Source organism: Typha latifolia, chromosome 13, assembly GCF_019914945.1.
Source record: "Typha latifolia isolate L0001 chromosome 13, TyphaL0001v2, whole genome shotgun sequence".
Lineage (NCBI taxonomy): Eukaryota > Viridiplantae > Streptophyta > Magnoliopsida > Poales > Typhaceae > Typha > Typha latifolia.
The window spans coordinates 2,981,654-3,001,102 of NC_133098.1; the positions used below are offsets into that span (position 1 = coordinate 2,981,654).

General features: G+C 42.8%; 5 protein-coding genes and 1 long non-coding RNA gene across 8 annotated transcripts; 1 reads left to right on the top strand and 5 right to left on the bottom strand.

Annotated features, from left to right (window-relative positions):
- Positions 1-112: 112 nt before the first annotated feature.
- Positions 113-642, bottom strand: LOC140800399 (uncharacterized). Its single transcript, XR_012111191.1, has 3 exons — positions 603-642; positions 434-514; positions 113-347 (listed from the first exon to the last, which is right to left on the bottom strand). It is a non-coding gene; the product is annotated as an uncharacterized lncRNA (long non-coding RNA).
- Positions 643-1,975: 1,333 nt separating this feature from the next.
- LOC140800145 (protein BIG GRAIN 1-like) lies at positions 1,976-2,851 on the bottom strand. Its single transcript, XM_073154810.1, has one exon. The coding sequence runs from the start codon at positions 2,849-2,851 to the stop codon at positions 1,976-1,978; it is 876 nt and encodes a 291-aa protein (XP_073010911.1).
- Positions 2,852-3,382: 531 nt separating this feature from the next.
- On the bottom strand, positions 3,383-9,173 carry LOC140799902 (cation/H(+) antiporter 15-like). Of its 2 annotated transcripts, none has more exons than XM_073154435.1 (4): positions 9,018-9,173; positions 5,578-6,532; positions 4,323-4,904; positions 3,383-4,071 (listed from the first exon to the last, which is right to left on the bottom strand). In XM_073154435.1, the coding sequence occupies exons 1-4, from the start codon at positions 9,047-9,049 to the stop codon at positions 3,574-3,576; spliced, it is 2,067 nt and encodes a 688-aa protein (XP_073010536.1). In that variant the 5' UTR covers positions 9,050-9,173; the 3' UTR covers positions 3,383-3,573. The 2 variants fall into 2 exon arrangements, with proteins under 2 accessions (XP_073010536.1, XP_073010535.1); XM_073154434.1 differs by lacking the exon at positions 9,018-9,173 and adding an exon at positions 6,734-7,152 and having other exon boundaries at positions 5,578-6,594.
- A 10-nt stretch (positions 9,174-9,183) lies between these two features.
- Positions 9,184-14,262, bottom strand: LOC140799905 (omega-amidase, chloroplastic-like). The gene is made up of 10 exons (XM_073154438.1): positions 14,086-14,262; positions 13,898-14,014; positions 12,533-12,751; positions 12,352-12,445; positions 10,464-10,538; positions 10,144-10,222; positions 9,906-9,921; positions 9,724-9,810; positions 9,539-9,621; positions 9,184-9,472 (listed from the first exon to the last, which is right to left on the bottom strand). Exons 1-10 carry the CDS (start codon positions 14,110-14,112, stop codon positions 9,394-9,396), a joined length of 876 nt encoding a protein of 291 aa, XP_073010539.1. The 5' UTR covers positions 14,113-14,262; the 3' UTR covers positions 9,184-9,393.
- A 1,237-nt stretch (positions 14,263-15,499) lies between these two features.
- On the top strand, positions 15,500-15,877 carry LOC140800146 (uncharacterized). The gene has a single exon (XM_073154811.1). It carries the CDS (start codon positions 15,500-15,502, stop codon positions 15,875-15,877), a length of 378 nt encoding a protein of 125 aa, XP_073010912.1.
- A 563-nt stretch (positions 15,878-16,440) lies between these two features.
- On the bottom strand, positions 16,441-19,255 carry LOC140799904 (replication protein A 70 kDa DNA-binding subunit A). 2 transcript variants are annotated; one of them, XM_073154436.1, is made up of 2 exons: positions 18,789-19,255; positions 16,441-18,416 (listed from the first exon to the last, which is right to left on the bottom strand). In XM_073154436.1, the coding sequence occupies exons 1-2, from the start codon at positions 19,046-19,048 to the stop codon at positions 16,772-16,774; spliced, it is 1,905 nt and encodes a 634-aa protein (XP_073010537.1). In that variant the 5' UTR covers positions 19,049-19,255; the 3' UTR covers positions 16,441-16,771. The 2 variants fall into 2 exon arrangements, with proteins under 2 accessions (XP_073010537.1, XP_073010538.1); XM_073154437.1 differs by having other exon boundaries at positions 18,793-18,922.
- Positions 19,256-19,449: the final 194 nt, after the last annotated feature.

Sequence of the window (19,449 nt, forward strand, 5' to 3'; positions counted from 1 at the left end):
TAGATACTTCTTTTTTCTCCATTTGCATTGGGGGAAGAAAAGAGTCAGAAAAAGAGAGGATAGAAAGCATGCATAAGAATAATATCATGTTCTATTATTCTGGCTTCAGCACATAGATTATTAGATCAACATATTCACTGCTTAAAATAAATCTAAATCTTAATTTGGAGGTTCATCGCAGTAGTAGGAGCAGCGGCAATCTCCACCATTGCAGACACCGTTGCCTTGTGTTTGTTTCACGCATGCAGCGTCACATGCCGCCGCTTGACACTGTCCAGTTTGGATGATCTTCCAACAAGTGTGCTCAGGGGGAAAAAATACACGCCCAGATACCTCAACCACCATGCCTATTATTATAAAACAAATATATTTCAGTTACTATGCCATCAAGAATATTACAAATAATATTAGTCTAATGAACTCAGATAAGTACCAATAGAGAGAACAAGGAGGATAACGGCAATAGGTAATATGTGGCCAGCCTTCATCTTTGCAGACAAATAAGAGAAATTTCCTACAAGAAATATAAAATAAAAAAAAAGGTCAATTTTGAATTCTGAGGTGTAGAAACAAATTGAAAGATGCAAAGTTAATAAACTTACAAAGTATTAGCACAGTAGACTTTTGATCTCTGGTTTGTGGATGATGGTGTGGGTGACTCAACAACAATGGAATGGGGAAGACTTTATACTTAAAATTTTCATCATTTTTAAGAAAGATTTAATTTCTTACTTAATTGCATCAAATGCTATACAGTAAATTAGGTTATTTCTCTTTTGGCAGCTAGGAGTAATTTTTGATCTAGATTTGTCCGAATTAAAATTTGTTTACAAAAATGGATGACAAGAAATTGGACAAAATTATAATCTTCTACTATGGTGCAGCTGTATTTCTTAATATGGATGATAATTGCTGCTTATCAAAAGAATATAATAAAAGCATATCTAGATTATGTCCCTGTAAGAATTTATTAGTGCATACCTATAATTAGCACTACTAATTAGCCCCACTTAAAATCTAAAAATAGTTTCCATATACTCTTTTCTTTCCAAATAAATATATTTTAGGATTGAAAGATAAAGAATGCACATAGCAAATTCAAAATTTATTAGTTGAGATCATCTAGATTTTTTTTTCTCATTTTTTTCTTCATAAAATAAAATATTTTTAATTAAATTGGTATGGCATAGAATATTTCCAAATTAATTTTTAGTAATTTAAGAAATTAATCCCACTGATCAAAAACTTTTAGCTCCGCCGCTAATTTAATACTCAAGGTAATTTGAATACTAACAACGAAAGAAAATTATATTAAAGTTTTACTTTAAAAATAAAATAAAATTAAAAATATATGTATTCACGATATGTAGAGTATTATTTCTTTGATGAAATTAACTCATATTTCTTTGATGATATGCAATCTATATATCAACTGGAATTGTTCATATAAATATGCCGCATCCTAGCAAAAAAAAAAAAAAATATTCATTTAGAGTTGTTTATTTAGGAGAAAGTAAAGGGCATCCTGATCAATTAACCTATTAATTGATGATGGAATAATTTATTAGTTCCTCTCGCCACGTCTATTCCTTCAACCAAATAATTTTATTTAAATTAATTAAGAAAATTTGAATATGAACTAACCATTTTAAATAGAAAACAAAATTTCACATATTTATTTTTATAATTTTAGGGTTAGGCGCGCTATAATTTTTATTATTTATCTTTAGAGCCTTCAATTTTGTTAGAATAAATTATATTTTAAAGTGGGCAAAATACTTCCAGGTTGATTGTAGAATAGAGTGTTCCTGTGATATAAACTATAAAACCCAAAAATTATATTATTTTAAATAAAATAGCTATAGTACCAAACAGTGAAAAGTTTTTAATTACCAAAAAAAAAAAAAATCTACACCAAAGTGCTAAAAATTGTCTCTCTTTTTTTTTTTTTTTCTGCCGTCAACTTTACGATTTTCTAGGCAATTAAGTTTGGTTTTTTTAGCGCAGGCAGCTCATCCCATCCGATCGCCGTTAGATTCTCCAACTCGAATAGATCTGAGCTCGAATCGCTGCTCAACGCCACCTCCTTTTCCGCCGCCGACGGCGGTGGATCGGTATCAGCGCCGTCGAGGCACCTCTGCCCGCACGGCCGCGAGTCCTCCCCCACCAATATGTTCACCGGGGAGAACCTAACGGACCTCTTCGCTGCCGCCGGCGTCGGCGGCTTCTGCTTGGATGAGAGGCACGACCTCGCGGACGAGCACGCCGGCTCCGGTGCGGGCGAGGTCGTGGCCTTTCCCCTCTTCAGATGGCCGGCCGAGGAGAAGATAGCCTTGAGGAGGCAGGCAAGCGGCGCTGAAGTGGACGACGAGGAGGGAGCGGGCCCCTTTTTAAGGTCGTAGAGTCGGGTGCGGATCGATCGGGTCTTCGTCTTCTTCTTCGTCTCCTTCTCCTTCTTCTTCTTCTTGGTGGTTTCATCAGGCAGTGGCGTGGAGACGGGCGTGGGAGGATGCTGATCGGGTCGGATCCTGACCCGGATCCTGTTGAGCCGGTTGCGCGATGGATCACCGCCGTCGGAGGAGGAGAAACCGAAGCTGGAGGCGTCGGAGGAGGTCGAGATGGCTCGGGGTGTGGTCACCGCGTGGCTCTTGCGGGGAGTGTAGGAGGGGGAGGGGAGGGAAAGGGAGAGGGAGAGAGGAGGGTCAGCTGCTCCGCCGTCGCGGTCGGTCATCCCGGCGTCGGCGTCGAGGGAGCGGTAGATGGCATCGAGGAGGGAGGCGGAGAAGGAGGGGCACTGGCGGACTAGTGGAGGGGGAAGAGGAGGAGGGCGACGATCCCAGCGCCTATCCATCGCTCGACGAAATGACCCAACGAGGCAGGCGAGAAAGAAATGGAGGACCAGATAAGAAGGAAGAAGGCCTACGGCCTATGGCGATGTCAAGATTGAAGAAGAAGAAGAAAATAATGATAAATAAAAATGGAGAAAGACGTGCAGGTTTGATTCTCCGAGATGCACTACTGCGATGAGTTCTTTATGACTTACTTTATAATTATGTCTGTATGGCTAAGATGACCCACGTTGTAAACCGTGAGTTAAGAGAGATATACGAAAATTAGTGGATTTTAATAGAGGATATAGTCACATACTGTTGCAGCTTAAGGGCTGCGATTGGTTTCTTTTCTTTATATAGCTCTAAATTTGTGGGTGGTCAATTGTTGTTTGTTTGTTGTTCTTTTTTTCTCTAAATTTCGTTGTTTGATACCACAATTTATGTAATATGTAGAAGACTATGTAATAATTTATAATATATATTTTAAGAATAAAGTAGGAAAAACATACTGATATGTTGTTAATATTAAAATATACAATAAGACAACATAATAAAGATGATTCCAAATTCCATTCAAGTAATCTGACACAGAAAACCAGGACTCCAGTTCCAAAATGATAAATGGAATATCTGCATATAGGATAAGCATAAACCAAGCCTAATAGGCTTCTTTTACTGTATCCTGATAAGCAATATTTCTTCTGAACATTTTTGCATGGCCTAATTAATTACCATTTAGTTTTCAGGATGCATGCTGCTGCACCACAAGGATCGCAAACGATGAATGGAAGTCCTGGGATGCGAGCAGGTCTCCCACCAACCCGAGCTCCGGCGACTCGTTCCACTCGGCCAGGCCATCGTACAGCAGCTCTGTTGGCCCCTGCTGTCGCCCCACCACTACGAGGTCGTACTCGTTGCCGACCTCTCGGATCACCGATACCGTCTCCTCCACGTTGTTCGCCATCACCTCGTTGATCACGACGCGGTTGTTGCCGGCGTTCTGGGCCCTGAGCCGCCCGACCACCTCGTCGTCCCGCGACTGGTTGACCATAGACGTGAACCGCACGACGGTCACGCCGACGCCAGGGTGCTGCGCCATGCGGGACGCGATCGACAGGGCCTCGCGGTCGTCCGGCCCTCCCCAAAAGAAGACGGCGATGAGGTACTGCCACTGGTCCGGCGTCGACGTCACCGGCGGTGCCGAACTGTTGTGGATGAGGATTCCGACCGAGCACGGAGCCTATAAGACCACTTAAAAAGAGCGAATCAGATCATACATGAGAAGTTTTAAGTTCTAACCCTAGAAATGTGCTAGTAACTAGAGCTACCAGTCTGCCTAGTTGCAAAGTAATTAATATTTAAATAACATTCTACATTTTCCTCATTTTTTTTAATTAATAAAATTTTAAGTAACATTCAACATATCTCAGAGCTTTGACAATTTTAATATCAAATCATACATGAGCTGAGAAGAAGATTTGTAGGCCTCACCTGAGAGAGGACTAACGGTACGACGGCACGGATTCCTACGTCGGCGTCGACATTGGTGGCATCGTCCCTGCGAGGGTAGGGGATGACGATGAAGGTGGCGTCCTTGTCGAGGGCCAAGGAGCAAATATCATGGTGCATGGATTTACGAGGCGCGATGGAGGTGAATGGTATGACGGTGGCGGCGCCTTTCTTCCCCTCCTCGAAGGCGATGAAGTTGTTGTGGATGCGGTCCATCTGGGATGTGTCGATCAAGCCCTTACTGTCGCGGTGGGAGATGAGGGTGGAGGCGGCGCGGCCGTGGAGCTCGACGAGGTGGAGGGGGTAGACGCAGAGCGAGCTGCGAGAATGGACGGAGGAGCAGCACTCGAGAAGGTCAAGGATGGCGGGGAGGGGGGCCTCATCGGAGAAGCAGGCGAGGACGCGGAGCTCGGCCTGGGATTTCCGGTGCTGGACGGTGCGGCGGGCCATCGGATAGTTGGAGCCGCTGAGGGGCTTGTAGAAGTGGGCGACGACGGGGGCGCAGACGGCCGTCACGCCAACCGTGGAGATGATGAGCATGGTGTATGTCTCCCTGTTAAGTAGCTGTTGGGGCCAAGCATGGCATAAGAAAGAAAGCAAGAGAGCAAATGGGAAAAACTTGCATTGCTTTGGCTCAAATGGTTAAAATACATTTTCACCTATTGAACTATAATTTAGTATCATATTAGACCTAAGAAGTAGCACTACATAATTTAACATTTATACTAGCCATCTAAAATGTAATAATTCAGTAGGCAAATTGTAAGCTTTTATTTTTCATGAGAATATATAATCTAATATAAACAGGTAAGACATATTCTAGAGAGTAAATAAGTAATTAACCCTAGTAAGTTTACAATCATACTTGGGTTGGCTGATTCTATAAGTTGTAGGATTTTCCTCAAACATGAGCACTATTGTATCTGTTCACCACATAGAAGATGTTCATTTTAAAAGAGTAATGAACAACAACATATCGCTTATCCACTAACTACCTAACTAGCATCCTCCATGTTATACAAAATATCTTCATAGGCTGGTACAACAAAATCTATATTTGGCTGTAAATAATGGGATGCCAAATACGGCTCCTAATTGAGAAATTCCTTGCAGTCTAGGTTGCATGCGATCGATAGCTAAGAAATTAACAGTACGTTGTACGTTGTTCTAGTGCAATGCGATGCATATATATATATATATATATAAGTTACAAATTATGTATAGGAGTAATACGTACCATGCCGTTTCGGAATGCGAGGAAGATGATCATCTCCATCAGGCCTCTGAAGTTCATCATGAGCCCTAGCATGAAAGCTTTTTGCACCGGGATGTTGCAGAAGACGGCCGGCACCATCGCCCCGACCACCTTGCTCACATAGGCCACGAGCATGATGAACTGCAGCCACATCCACAGGGTCCCCTGGCTGGCGGCGGCTGGGACATCCGCGATGAATCCCCCGTAGAGGAACAGCAGCGGCAGCAGCACCTCGGTCGCGAGCAAGTCGAGCCGCTCCACCAGCGCGGCCCCGAGGGGCGGCCCGTCGGGTATTGCCAACCCTAGGATCATCGGCCCGTCGATGATCGTCGCCCCCATGGCGTCGGTGGCAATCGCCATCCCGAGCACCATCATAATGATCACGAACACGTGGAGCTCCGACACGCGCCCGTCGGCCGGCGTGGTCCGTACGATCCACCGCACGTACGGCCGGAACACGAAGGCGACGAAGAGGAGCATCACGCCGTAGCAGATCAGGGCGAGGATCCCCTTCAGCCACCCGTTCTGGCTCTGGTTGACGGCGGTGAAGACAAGGGCGAAGAACCACCCGATGACGCCTTGGATCATGGCCGACGAGAGGGCGAGGCGGCCGAGTTCGGTGTTGAGGAGGCGGAGCTCCGCGAGGATATCGGCGAGGACGGGGAAGGCGGTGGTGCACACCGACGCCGCCATGAAGATGAAGAACTGACCCTTGTACTTGAGGATGGAGATGAGCTGGTCCATGACGGCGTAGGAGCTGAGGATGACCATGGCGAGCGGGAAGAAGAGGCTGACGATGCCGATGGGGACCGGCTTTTTCCCCGACCGCCAGATCATGGTGGGGTCCATCTTGACGGCAGCGACGAAGAGGTTGAATATGAGGCCCGTCGCGGCCAACGTGACGTGCACTGACCGGCCGTGCTCCGATTTAATACCACTGAAGAAATCGAAGAGTTCCTCAGTGTCAATTTTCACCGCCGGTCCCAAAAGAAGACCTGCCTGCACTTTGAGAAAGATCTCTATAGTTTTATGTTCTATAATAACTAGAGAAATAAATTTTAATATATATTGATGAAATTCATATATGTTTATATTCCATAGAGGTTAGAAAAACCTCGGACATAAGAAGGTGGCTTACAATGATGTCGCAGATGATTCGCGGCTGCCTGAGGGGCCGGAGAAGGAGGTGGAGAAGGCGGCAAACAAAGACGATGAGGACGAGTTGGACCAAGAGGCGAGAGACGTAGAACCAGAGGAAATTTTGCCTGTCCATTCTATGCCACAGACCATTGGAGAGCATCCAGGTCTCGGACAGCATCGAACAGGTAAGTTCAAACCGGTCATTAGAAACTTCGTCGCCCACGAGAGCTCCCATGAAGGCGCCGGGGGGAGCTTGCGGGCCTGAGTCCATGAACGGAAATTCTTCTTCCATAGCAGCAACCTCTGGTCACGACAAGAACAACCACCACTGCCTCCTCCACGGCCGAGAGGGGAAGAGAGAAGGGAGGAAGAGGGTAAGAGAGTTAGAAGACGGGTGGACGAGAGAGGAACATGGATGTGCATGGCGTTGCTTTGCTGTGAATCCTGTTGCCCTCAACAAGAGTAGAAAAACTACCATTGACCATTGACAACAAGGTGAGAGCATGCACTATTTGCACGTGGTTCGGATCGATCCATGAACCCGATATCCATTAATTCCCTTTATGGATCGGAACCTTCGCAACCAAAGGTAGGGGTGGCAATCGGGTCGGGTTAGCCGGGTTCGGGTCGGGTCAGATTCGGGTCGGGTTAAGATAGTACTAACACGAACACGACCCGTTTAATAAACGGGTCAATTTTTCTAAACACGAACACGACCCGTTTATTAAACGGGTAACACGACACGACCCGTATAACCCATTTAATAAATAAATTATATTTTTATATAACCCGTTTAACCCGTTTAATAATATATTATATTTTTTATTCAACTCATTTAACCATCCGTTTAACCCGTAAATACAACCCATTTAAATTTACATCCATTTAACCCGTTTAGAGTTAATCGGCGTAATACATCACCCGCAGAGATAAACTATCACAAATTTACACAAATCCAAAGATAATTTACAATATTGTAGGAAAATTTAGTAAAAATAAATTCAAATTGTCTCAAGCTTCAACGTTGGTGTTGACAAAGCGCCAATGGTGGAGGCAAGGCTCTAGAGCCGGCTCCCATGGCGTGAGCTCCTGGATCCGCCAAGGAAGACGAGGTGGCTTGCGGCTAGGGACTGAGAGAGGCGGTTGGAGGAGAGTGAACACAAAGAAAGAGAGGAGAGGAGGGCAAAGGAGACGGGGAAGGGGATGGAGGCACCGTGGCAAGCAAATACAAGGACGAGGCACCGCGGCAGACGGTTGCGGCAAGCGAAGAAAGAGCGGGGGCGGCAAAGGAGATTGCAAAGACGGCGGCGGTGAGATCGCAAAGACCGCAAAAGCGAAGACAGGAGAGAGGAGGAGAGGAGACGCGGCAAGCGGAGAAAGAGAGCGGGGGTGGCGTGAGACTGCAAAGACCGTGAAAAGCGAAGACAGGGAGAGACTCGGTGGTGGGCGGTAGGCGGAGACAGAGAGAGAGACTAGCAGCGGAGATGCGGGAGACGGGGAGTGCGGATGGCAAAGCGGAGACGCGGAGATACGAGAGACGCGGAGTGGAGACGGCAGAGGCGAGGCGGAGATGCGGAGGCGGCAGCGGAGACGCGGTGGCGTGACGATCGCCGCCGGAGAGAGAGATTAGAGATGTGGGCAAAAATTTGGAAAGCAGAGGCGACTGGAGGGAGAGTGGGGAGGGTTAGCTCTGTTAGGTATATATATATATATATATATGTATATATATATATTTGAGAGAGAGGGTTAGGTTATATATATATATATATATATATATATATATATATAAACGGGTTGGCGGGTTAACCCGTCCCAATTAGACCCGACCCGTATAATTAAACGGGTCAAACGGGTCAAAACGGGTCAGTTGTATAAACCCGAACACGACCCGTTTATTAAACGGGTTAGGCGGGTTGACCCGTTTATGACCCGAACCCGATTATACCAAACCCAAACCCGATTAAATGCCGGGTTATCGTGTCGGGTTATCGGGTCGGGTCAAATTTTGCCACCCCTAACCAAAGGTGATCAAGCCAAATGGCTCCGTTAACGAACAGAGCCCAACCCGATATCCATTAAAATGGTTTGGACCTATCAAATAGAAACCATATATACTGGTGTCAAGGAGTTGACCTATTCAATAGGAACTGCTATCGGAAAAAGAGAGCAAAACGAAAAAGACTTTGGCAAGAAAGAGTAAGAGATAAGAAGAGATATGCAGGCAATTAAGAGATGGACATTGTGTAAGACATTGACTTTGAAAAAAGATTCATATAACTGACCTCACTTGATAGGGGCTCTGGGAAGCAATCATTGTAAGGAAGACATTCTTTTCTTTGATCCTTGAACGATATGATGATTTTTTTCATACTTTTCACGAAGATGCAATTCTATATAAGCGTATATCTTCTGTATCAGTGTGTTCTTTCTAGATTAAAGAATCCAATATCAAAGAACCTGTCAGTTGCCTTTAGAAATTCTCTTAAAGAGACATGATACATTGGTATCCATCAGTGTTCAAATTCCTGGACGCTTCACACAATCTTTTCCTCTGATCAGAAGAAAAGGAAATAATCTAGAATACAAGTTTGAAAGTTTGACCTTGTCTAGCCAGCAGAATATACCAGACAAAGATATCCTATTATTCATTTAATGCCATTATCCAGCAAGTTTTTCTTGGACATCGACCAATTCATATATATCTGCTCGCCTTTGTATCTCCAAGGGAAGGTTCTCCCTGTATATCTTATATTTGAGTAAGAAAAATAAAGGCTATAAGTTGGATGAGAGTTAAAAAGAGTACCTTCGGGTCTGGATTATGGAATAGTCAATCTCGCCAAGGACGGTTGCCATTTGATGCCCTGTTGTTGCAATAATGTCACCAAACTACAAACACAGCAAACTTTCTTTAGCTCTAATGTCAGTCTGTACCAAAAATTGGAGATGCAAATTTGCAAACACATTTATTTACTTCCATTATGCACTTACTGGCCCGACAAGAGTAGAATGACCCCAGATAATGTAGTCCGACATGGTATTAGGCTCTCTTGCAGGTGAGCAGGTTGCAACAAACAGCTGAATTCAATATAATGCATGAATAGAAAAGAAGCATACATGAACCAGAAAGAGGAACTGTTAAGGGAATCAGTTGGTAGAGAACTGGAGATTACCTGATTATCAGCAGCCCTGCAGAAGGGATTATAAAAAAGATAAGTTAATGAATTCCATAATATTCACGAGTAATGTCTTTTCTGTTTGGAATAAAAAGGGAAAAAGTAAAAGGCTAAGCATCCAATATGCACAATATAAACACATATCAACACAATACCGAAAACTAAGATGTCAAATAAAGGAACATATTGGAAGAACCCCATGAACAAATGGAAGGGAGTTAAAAAATTTAAGAACCTCGATCTCTGCATCATTTCCCATAGAAGTTGTCCAGTACTCAGGTTGAATGCTCCAGGATAGCATATCAGACCCACATCTGGTTTTTCCGACCAGAAAGATCCAATGAATTTATTAAAGAAGAGAGAACAGAAGAGATCTTTTCAAAAAAATCTCCTTAAAAGGAAAATTAAAAAAACTGTACTCAAAAAGCACATAACAGTAAATTACTAAATTCTATTAGAGGAACGGACTGGACATTTGTGATCCAAAAGGCAAAGTGTGAAATTGGTTTTTATGAAAGCTAAAAATTTCTGATATTAGCTTAATGAGAGTCATACCTCTTAATCTGTAAAGCATAGCTAGTTCCGGAAAGCGAATATCATGACAAATACCTATTCCGATACGGCCAACATCTGTCAATTAGTCCATTGCATCAGTCTAGTGAGTAAAAGTGCCCTATTAGAAAGTTAAGAACATACAAGATTCATACTAAAATAGTCAGATTCTAAGCTTATTCAGCTCTTTCTTTTTCCAATAAAGTGGTAATTAAACAAATATGAATCTTCCTCAACAGAAGATGCAGTCATTATTTTAACAAAATTAGAGGGCATCAATTTTAAATTAACTCCTCTTTAATAAGGCTACATAAATATTGCCCTTCTATCTGGCCGTTCGGCAAACAATTGACGATCACCAGCCAGCCTACTCCCCTCCTCGGTCGGCTGCGTCTTCTTCTCCCCTAGCCCTTCTCTCTTGTCGTGCCCTATGAGGACTAGGCCCCTTCATACCTTGGGAACGGGTTAGCTCACCCGGAGTAGGTTTTGACTGGCTAAGCCAAGCTTTTGGGGTCCCAATCTTAGATCCTAAACAATCATGCACACTATTTATCAGACTTAGAGAGATGATTATACTATTGATAAATGAGAATCAAAATCTTTTAGGATATTATGGTTGGAGGTTTGAAGGGAAAATGATATAGATTTAGTGATATCCGATTAGGGGTGTAAACGAGTCGAGCCTGAGCGAGCCGGCTATAGCTCAGGCTTGGCTTGAAATGACTTTCGAGCCTTCTAATTCTGCTCAGGCTCGGCTCAGCTTAACTCGAGCCGAGCTTGAGCTGGGCCAGACCGAGCCCGAGCCGATTATCAAGCCCTCGTTTCTCCTCTCTCTCGCTTCTCACCACTCAAGTTACTACCCAACCCACGGCCGGCAATGATAGAGCAGAAGAACCGATGGACGTGGGAGTTGCGGGGGTTCGAACCGAGAAGGCCGTTCGAGCACGAGGAGTTTCGCACTCGTCTCCGCCATTAGGAGATTCCCATCCCGCCACCGTCCGCCCGTTTCGCTCTCCGAGACCTCAGCTTCCTCGACCTCGTGACGCCAGAGATCGGGACACCGGATGGTGGAGGAGGAGGGGGGTCGAAGGTGGGGAAGGAGGAGGAGGGTTGACCGTGGGGAAGGAGGAGGAGGAGGGTCGACCATGGGGAAAGAGGAGGGTCGGCCATGAGGAAGGAGGAGACGGGTCGATGTGGGGAAGGAGGAGGGCCGACGGTGGGGAAGAAGAAGGATTATTTTGGTGGCTTTGAGAATTTGAGATCTGAGCGATGGAGGCTATTGGGATTTGTTGAGATTTGTGAATTTTTAAGATTTAGGGTTTGATATATCGAGCCTATATATCGAACCGGTTTCAATGGCTCGGGCTCGGCTCAGTTTTGATTGAGCCGAGCCGGACTCGAGCTTCAGCTGAGCCGAGCTCGAGCTAAGCCCGAGCCGCTCGTCAAGCTTGACAGCCCTATACCCGATAAGTACAAGATGACAACGCCTTTGTTGAGCCTAGTGAAGTAGTGAACCCTAAGTGAACCACGACCCAACTAGACCAAACCAAGCTAAACAAACCCAATGAATAATGGAGTGGAAATTAGCCTTAAAATACTCTGAAAATATAAAAAAATAGAAAATATATATAAAATGACTAACCAAAGTCTAACTAAGATCCAATGACACATTACTAACTAAACCAAAATGAAATGAGTCTGATGGTGCGCCTCCACCTATGCATGTAGACATGTATGCCTAGTACATGGTCAGGTTCTATATGTTAATCAATTGGCTTGGTCATGACCACAGTATTGGAAGCATTAGATCAGTCATGACTTGGTGCAAAGTCAACCAGAAGTTGTCTAAGCTAAACCAGACGACATACATGCAGATAGTTTCAATGTGTACCTGTGTCAACAACTGTAGGTTCACCTCCAGCCATGAGGATATCAGATTCTCTAAAAGTAATATCTCCTATGATGTCAACATCAAAAAGATGCAACTGAAATCATAAAAAGTTTGTCAAAAGATGGATTATGTCTATTTATGATCATATGGATTCGAAGAGAAAGCAATATTAACTCCTTACCTTCCTATGCTTAGCCTTTATTTTTCCATCTGGTCCAAGCACACAACAAGTGTTGAACAACCGACCATTGGTCTTCTCTGGTATTGATCCACCAATTATTGTAATATTTTGTTGAGCAGCAACCTCAGATAGCATCGAAATTGATGGTGCTTCTTCAGCATCTATATTTTCAGCATACTTTGACAAGTTCTCAAGTGACAAAGGACAATTCCATATTTCCTACCATAAAAAGTAGCAAATAAATGACCCATTTCAAACTCTTCATATTATTGTAAAAAGGTGGGTTGTCCAAGTGAATGATGCTCCCTCCAACTCCAGGGCTGCAGGAGGATAAGATGTATGCAACCTTATTATCATTACTAAAGAGGCCTTTTTCATGACCCAATCCATGAAAAAAATGGATACGAGGGGCACGACCCTCTTTATGTTGTTTATGTCAATGGGTAAGAGGGGGGCTATAGCTTTCAAATTAGCACTGGAGCCTTTCTTTGTGAATTTAGGTTGTACAGTGACATTGGCCATATGTAAATGGTGAATGTAGGAATGGAAGTACCATTAGTTGCCAAGAACTATAAACAAAGCAGCAGAAATGAGATCAACATTGTCAAGTTGCAATAAGCCAACAAGAGGATCAAGAAAACTTGGAATGTGTAAACACAATACCAAACAGAAGTAAGTTGCAATTAAGAAAGAGCAACAAATAAAGAATCAGATTATTCTACGAATCCATTACATTCTACACAGACCTTGAAAGGGAAATAATTTGCACCATAATTCCCTTATTAAATCATCAAGAACACACAATTAAAGAAGGCCAACATTTTTTTTACAGGCATGATCTTCCCTATGCTTGGCCACTTGTTCTTTTCTCTCTCTCTTTGAGCATTTATGATACCCCTTACATAAACATTAGTCAAATTTTATATATCTAAAGTAAGATCTCTGATTTTAGGTTTCTCTCTAGTGGAATCTATCAAATACTCTGTTAGGTTCTGCCTTAGCGATCATGATTTCTATTAGACTAATACTAAAAATTAGTACGAGCATAAGAAAATATCATCCTTTTCATTCAAAAGGTATAACAGGAAACAACTTTATAGCAAACCAGAAGTAGCACCACCTAATTAAACAAGTAGGTCCAAGATGGAGATGTATTACCACTACACTAGAACAGAAGACTCTCCAGCGGGAGCTTCAAAGAGGACTAAGATTCACATCTTTGATTCAAAACATGTCAACCGGAAGCATATGTATTTATCATTCGTGGCCATTCTTGATGTCTTATGATTGAACATACTCGAAATCGAAGGCGCTACCATTTCTACAGAAGTTTAACAACAGAAGAATTGTGAATCTCAATCTTACGGGTAACACAACGAGCTTTGCGCCCTTTGCGGCAGCGTCCTCGATCCGGACGCGCGCGTGGTTGATGTTCCTCTCCTTGTCCGAGGTCACCATCAACTGGCACAGCGCGATCTTGAACTGGATCGGAGGCAATCCAAATGCTACTTTCCATTAGTTCAGGGAATTGAAGAGAAGAAGATAGGGATTACCTTCTGAACGTTGGCGTGAGAAGCCATCGAGGAGGAAAGCGAGGCGGGTTGCGATCTCTGAGAGAGTATCAGATGACTGATGAAATGACTGCGGTGGTGAACTCGTTTGCGACTCACTCAAATCCGACCAGAGCCAGCACCTGACGCAGATTCTGGCGGCTTCTTGAAATGGCATCTGAGCAGTAAACTGTCAAGTGTTTTTTTACATTGAAAAAGGGAGTTTTTAACCAAACTAACCCTCGTCTAAACTTTATTTACGGAACTAAACTGCACCTAAACTTAATAATAAAATAGGTCTATATTTACCGGCTCAATATTTATGTCATAATATCGTCAATAAAATGACGAACTAGATCAACGTTTTATAAAATGAATTGTTGGCTGACGAGTTCAACGTGTTACTTATATGCTAAGTTTCTGATCTTATTAACATTACTTACTATACTAGACTTAAAGAATAAAATAAAACTATGTAATTTTTAGCACCTCCTCCAAAAAAAAATTTATTTAATATTTCAACATTTTATTTAATAAGAAAACGTTGAATTTCATCTTATAAGTAAAATGCTGATTCATTTTATCATGGAAACGTCGAACTTATTTTATAGTCTTGATTTATTTTTGTTGTCATCCATGAGTATTTTAATATAAATTACTAGTTCACAGTTATTAATTTCATCTAATCAAATACTCGAGCGTATATCCATAAATTAGTTGATTCATTTGATTTTCAGACAAAAAACAGTAACCCTTCAATTTTATCTATAACGAGTAAACATAAATTAGTTCCATTAACATTTACAACATGAAAAGCGTATCTATTTGAATAAATGAGCTTGTGTTCCCATAAGATTAAGATCAACAAGCTAACATTATTTACATCAAACGAATATGCAACAAATTTACAATACCTAGTGTTATTGAGTCTTTTATAAAGTACATGTATAATATAATATATAGATAGATGGTGAATATTAACAGAGGTGAGAAGATAATGCATACATATCAGTAGCATTTATAAGAATGCTATAAAGCCAATAAACTATAATTGGACGGAAGCATTTGGCATTTACAATATTGTGACATAGAATGAGAGTTATCCTCTGGATTCACCAAACTCCACGAGTTTCATTCATGGAAGATTCCTGGCCACTCGCTTACATTCCCTTAACTCCTCCAGAGATTTCTCTCCATTGGCTCTCACACAAGACAGAGAATCACAAAGATAACCCTATCCTCCATTCAGGAAACCAGAAGCTGCCACGTAGGACTCAGATGCTGACCTGGGAGCACATACCAAATCTCCCCCCCTCTGCTTCCATTCCTTAATAACTATGCATTCTAAAAAACCCACCGCATACACCAACCACACTGCCTTCACAACTGTGAGCCAGCCAGCATCAACTGCTTCTCAATGGCTTCAGCTCAGGCTGCTGTCGCAGTGGTGATGTCCTCGCCCTCCGTTGTCACTAACCGGAGGACTGTTGTCGGCTCCAATGCATTCTTCAATCCAATGAAGCAGCTATCGTCAAGGGCCACCATTCCATCTGTGAGGTCACACCGCTGCGTCGCAATCCAGGCTTCGTCGGGCGAGAAGGCGGTTGCGGGGCTGACTGCAGCTGTGGTGGCAGCAGCCTTTCTAATTCCAGATGTTGCAGAGGCAGCCCAGCCGGGAATCTCGCCTTCACTGAAGAACTTCCTGCTTAGCATTGTCTCCGGTGGTGTTGTGGTCGGGGCCATCATCGGTGCCGTCATCGGCGTCTCCAACTTTGATCCTGTCAAGAGAAGCTGAAAGTATATATATATATATATATGTGTGTGTGTGTGTGTACTCTGTTGATCTTCTCTTTGGTTCATTTTGCAATAAATATTGTCCAGTAACTATCACTGTAATGTAAAAGTTATTCTAATCCATGTTGGTTATGTTTAACCTGCGAAAAATTTCTTTGGCCACAACCTTATATATCATCCTTGGATAAATTCTTCCTCATAAGATTCAATGACTAAGAGAAGCATATATAATATATTCAGATAGCCTCTATATGTGGACAAGCAACATATTTGAGAAAAACATATGGAGATAAAATATATAGGAAGAAGGTAAAAACTCTAACTTGTCCTGAACACCAGTTAAATATCGTGAACCATTCTGTACAAGAATTAGCAGATCTATAAAAGTGGAATTTTGTTAAAAGATCTAATATACAGAAAAAAGAATTAGCAATAGGATTAATTTGTCCTGAATAATGTCAGCTATGCAAGGAGAGGAGAATCCAAGCATATGTGGAGATGTTATGGATAGAGACCACTCATTTACCATCAAATTGAACAGCGTGAGACACCAACACAGCAAAGTACAGATAAAACTATAAAAGCAATGCATCTCATAAGATTATTGCAGAAGAATTCCTGAAAAAGGACAGTTACAAATTTGTTTAGTATGAGATTTATCTATGATGACATTTATTGGACCAAAAATGCTGGATGAAATTACAAATAGAAGCACACCTTCCACACCGTGGAAGTTAACAATAAACTCCTCAACATTCAATCAAATTGAAAGAAATAATTTTGAGCTTAAATCCAGATTCTAATGGACAAGATGTTGGTCTATCTTAATTTGGAAATTTTGTTTGGTTTTTTAGTGTCACGTTCCTCGAGATGAGGATAAGAACAAGGTTCTTACTCAAACAGGGATCCCTGAAATCAAGTCAAGTAGGTATCGACTTTCCCCGGAAGGGTTCACTTTCTCTGCCTTGACAACTGTAATCTTCACTCGCTGCTCATCTCCATATAATTCTTCCTTAATTTTCAGCCTGAACAGATGTTGCTCAAATAGGCTATGGCGAATGATCTCTGCAAACCTAGTATCATCAGGCTCTTCATTTTTAAGTCTGTAGAGTTCTTGTGCTGTGCAACCAAGTAGCTCCTCCCCTGACTCCTGGAAAGCCGTCACCCAAGTAAGTCCTGTATGATCTTGGACCTGTGCCTGCAGAAGATACCTATAATCACACTCTTCAAACTCTTTATCGCACCTATCACAGCACCAATTACCGCTAGCTAATCTTGTTACTTTCTTACTGCATTGCCTATCACCGATCATCAGAGGACAAGCTGTGTAGCAGAAGTTATCTGTCTTGATGAATGACACAGTTGCTTTCACTGACATCCAGTCAGGCTTATCACCCCTCCCAAGGCCCTCATCCTTGATCTGTGATACCGTCTTACGGATCTCATTCCGAGAAAGTGCAGGCATGACATCCCTGGATATGGACTGGGAAGCAACATCCTTCCCCCCTCTATCAAACCATTCTCTCAGCTTATGGGCTTCCGGAAGATCAGGATTTATAAAAATTTGGGTGGAAGAAATAGTCCCGACAGACTTGCCGCTGAAATCATTCACCTTTCCTGCCTTAACAGCTAAAACTGGAAATGCTCCAGTGTCAAGCATTTCTTGCAATTGTCGTCCTTCCTTGTTGCAAAATTCACCCCACAGAGTCAATTCAACACATCGACCAGATACATCCTTCAAATTAAGAATTCTTCTTTGAGTTTCCGTTCCATTTTTTCTTAGTATGGTGACTGAAGGGTTCACAGATGTAACAACTCCAATAATGTCCAAAATTGAGTTATTCTCTGCATTCTCAATTTCATGTATTGGTCTAAAATTGAACTGCTGAGCAGGTATAGAGCTGTTCTCGTCTAGACAGGGTTCAAGAGTTGATGTTGCCTCCAAAAATATCTCCCATTCATTATTAAGATGGTTGTAGTTCTTCTTGGCAGGCTTCAAGCTCCCCTTTGATATCATATAAACCTTACCTACCTGCACAACCTCATAGAAGCGATCAACAACTGCATTAAAACAGGTCACTCGTATCTCTCCTCCATCAGAATCAAGGAGATCAAAGGAGAATACTTTCCCATCTCCTTTAGCATTATTATACCGTCGGAGATCTCCTTTGGCAGTTACTCTAGCTTTGATAGCCCATCGACCCTGATACGGATTCAGAGCAGCTATTGGAATTATCCGAGGTGGTGCGTCATTCTTCATGATTGCGCCATGGACTTTGTAGCTTGGTGGAGGCTTGTAAGGATCTTGGACTGTTGGTTGAAAGCCCAGGACTTTGTTAGCAGGATTTACCATAGAGTTAACACTGATTCTTGTTACTGGACCAGACTCGGACACCCCATTAACTCGCTCATTTCTTAGGTACCCTGGATTATTAGTAGAACTCTTCTGAGAGACAGGTTCGGCTTCTGAAGGCACTTTGGGATTCCCAATAATCTCACACTCCGGAATTATAACTTCCATGTTCAAGACGACAATAATCCTGTATCAGAAGATTATCTTGAGACAGAAACCAACGCCTAATTATACATGGGAAAAGCAGTTCCTTCGTAAACTTCTCTTATGAAAAATAACCAAACGCAAACTCCTTTTTTTTTCCTAAACTTAGTCACAAAAGTAGTGCAGATCTACTGTGTAATCCCGGCCCAAGTCCCAAACCCCAAAATTTGAAGACCATTAAACTAACTAACGAAATTTTAACTACCGAAATTCTTTCTTTCCTTTACTAGTCACCTATTCGCAATAAGCACCATTAGAAAAATCACTGGAGAACCTACTCAATCAAACATAAAACAAAGATTCGTTACTCCAAGAGAGATCAAGAGAACATTATGTACACATTAAGGCAACAAACCTACGGTTCTGGACGGTGCTACAGATGTACTCGAGAAGCTGGACGACCGATCCCTTGCGAAGCCGCCCGCTCTTAACGAGCTGGTTGAGCTGCGTCGCCAGCAGCGCCTGTTGCGCCGCAGCGCCGTCCGACACCACAGCCCGATAATGCTCCTGCGCGCCGGCGATCTGCCTCACCTCCACCACCTGCACCACCGGCTTCAGGTTCAGATCGCCGCCGTTCACCGCCGCGATGGCGTTCGCCGTCAGCCTCCCCGCCATCGAAGGCTTGAGGAGAATGGGGTGGTTGTCAACCGATCGAAGAGTCGGGGATCGGGAAACCCTAGAAGAATAGAGAATTCGATTTGGGGGAAGGAGATAGAAGAGAAAAGAAATGGAGGGAGGAGGAGGATTTATAGGCTCCCCGTTCGTTCGGGAGAGGCAGCAAGCTGGGTAGAAATTTTTTTTTTTATAAACAGAACTAAAAATTAAGTCTCCGTACGATAACCTTCTCCAAACATAAAATTCCATGAGATCAAAGAATCAAAAGTCATTTTAATCATATGGTGTTCGTGTTGACACGTCAGCTCTAAGATTTTATAGTCTATTTTTGAGGAACCATTTAACTTGATATATTGATATACTATCGGATCCGAAGATCCGGAACTTATATGTAACTCGAT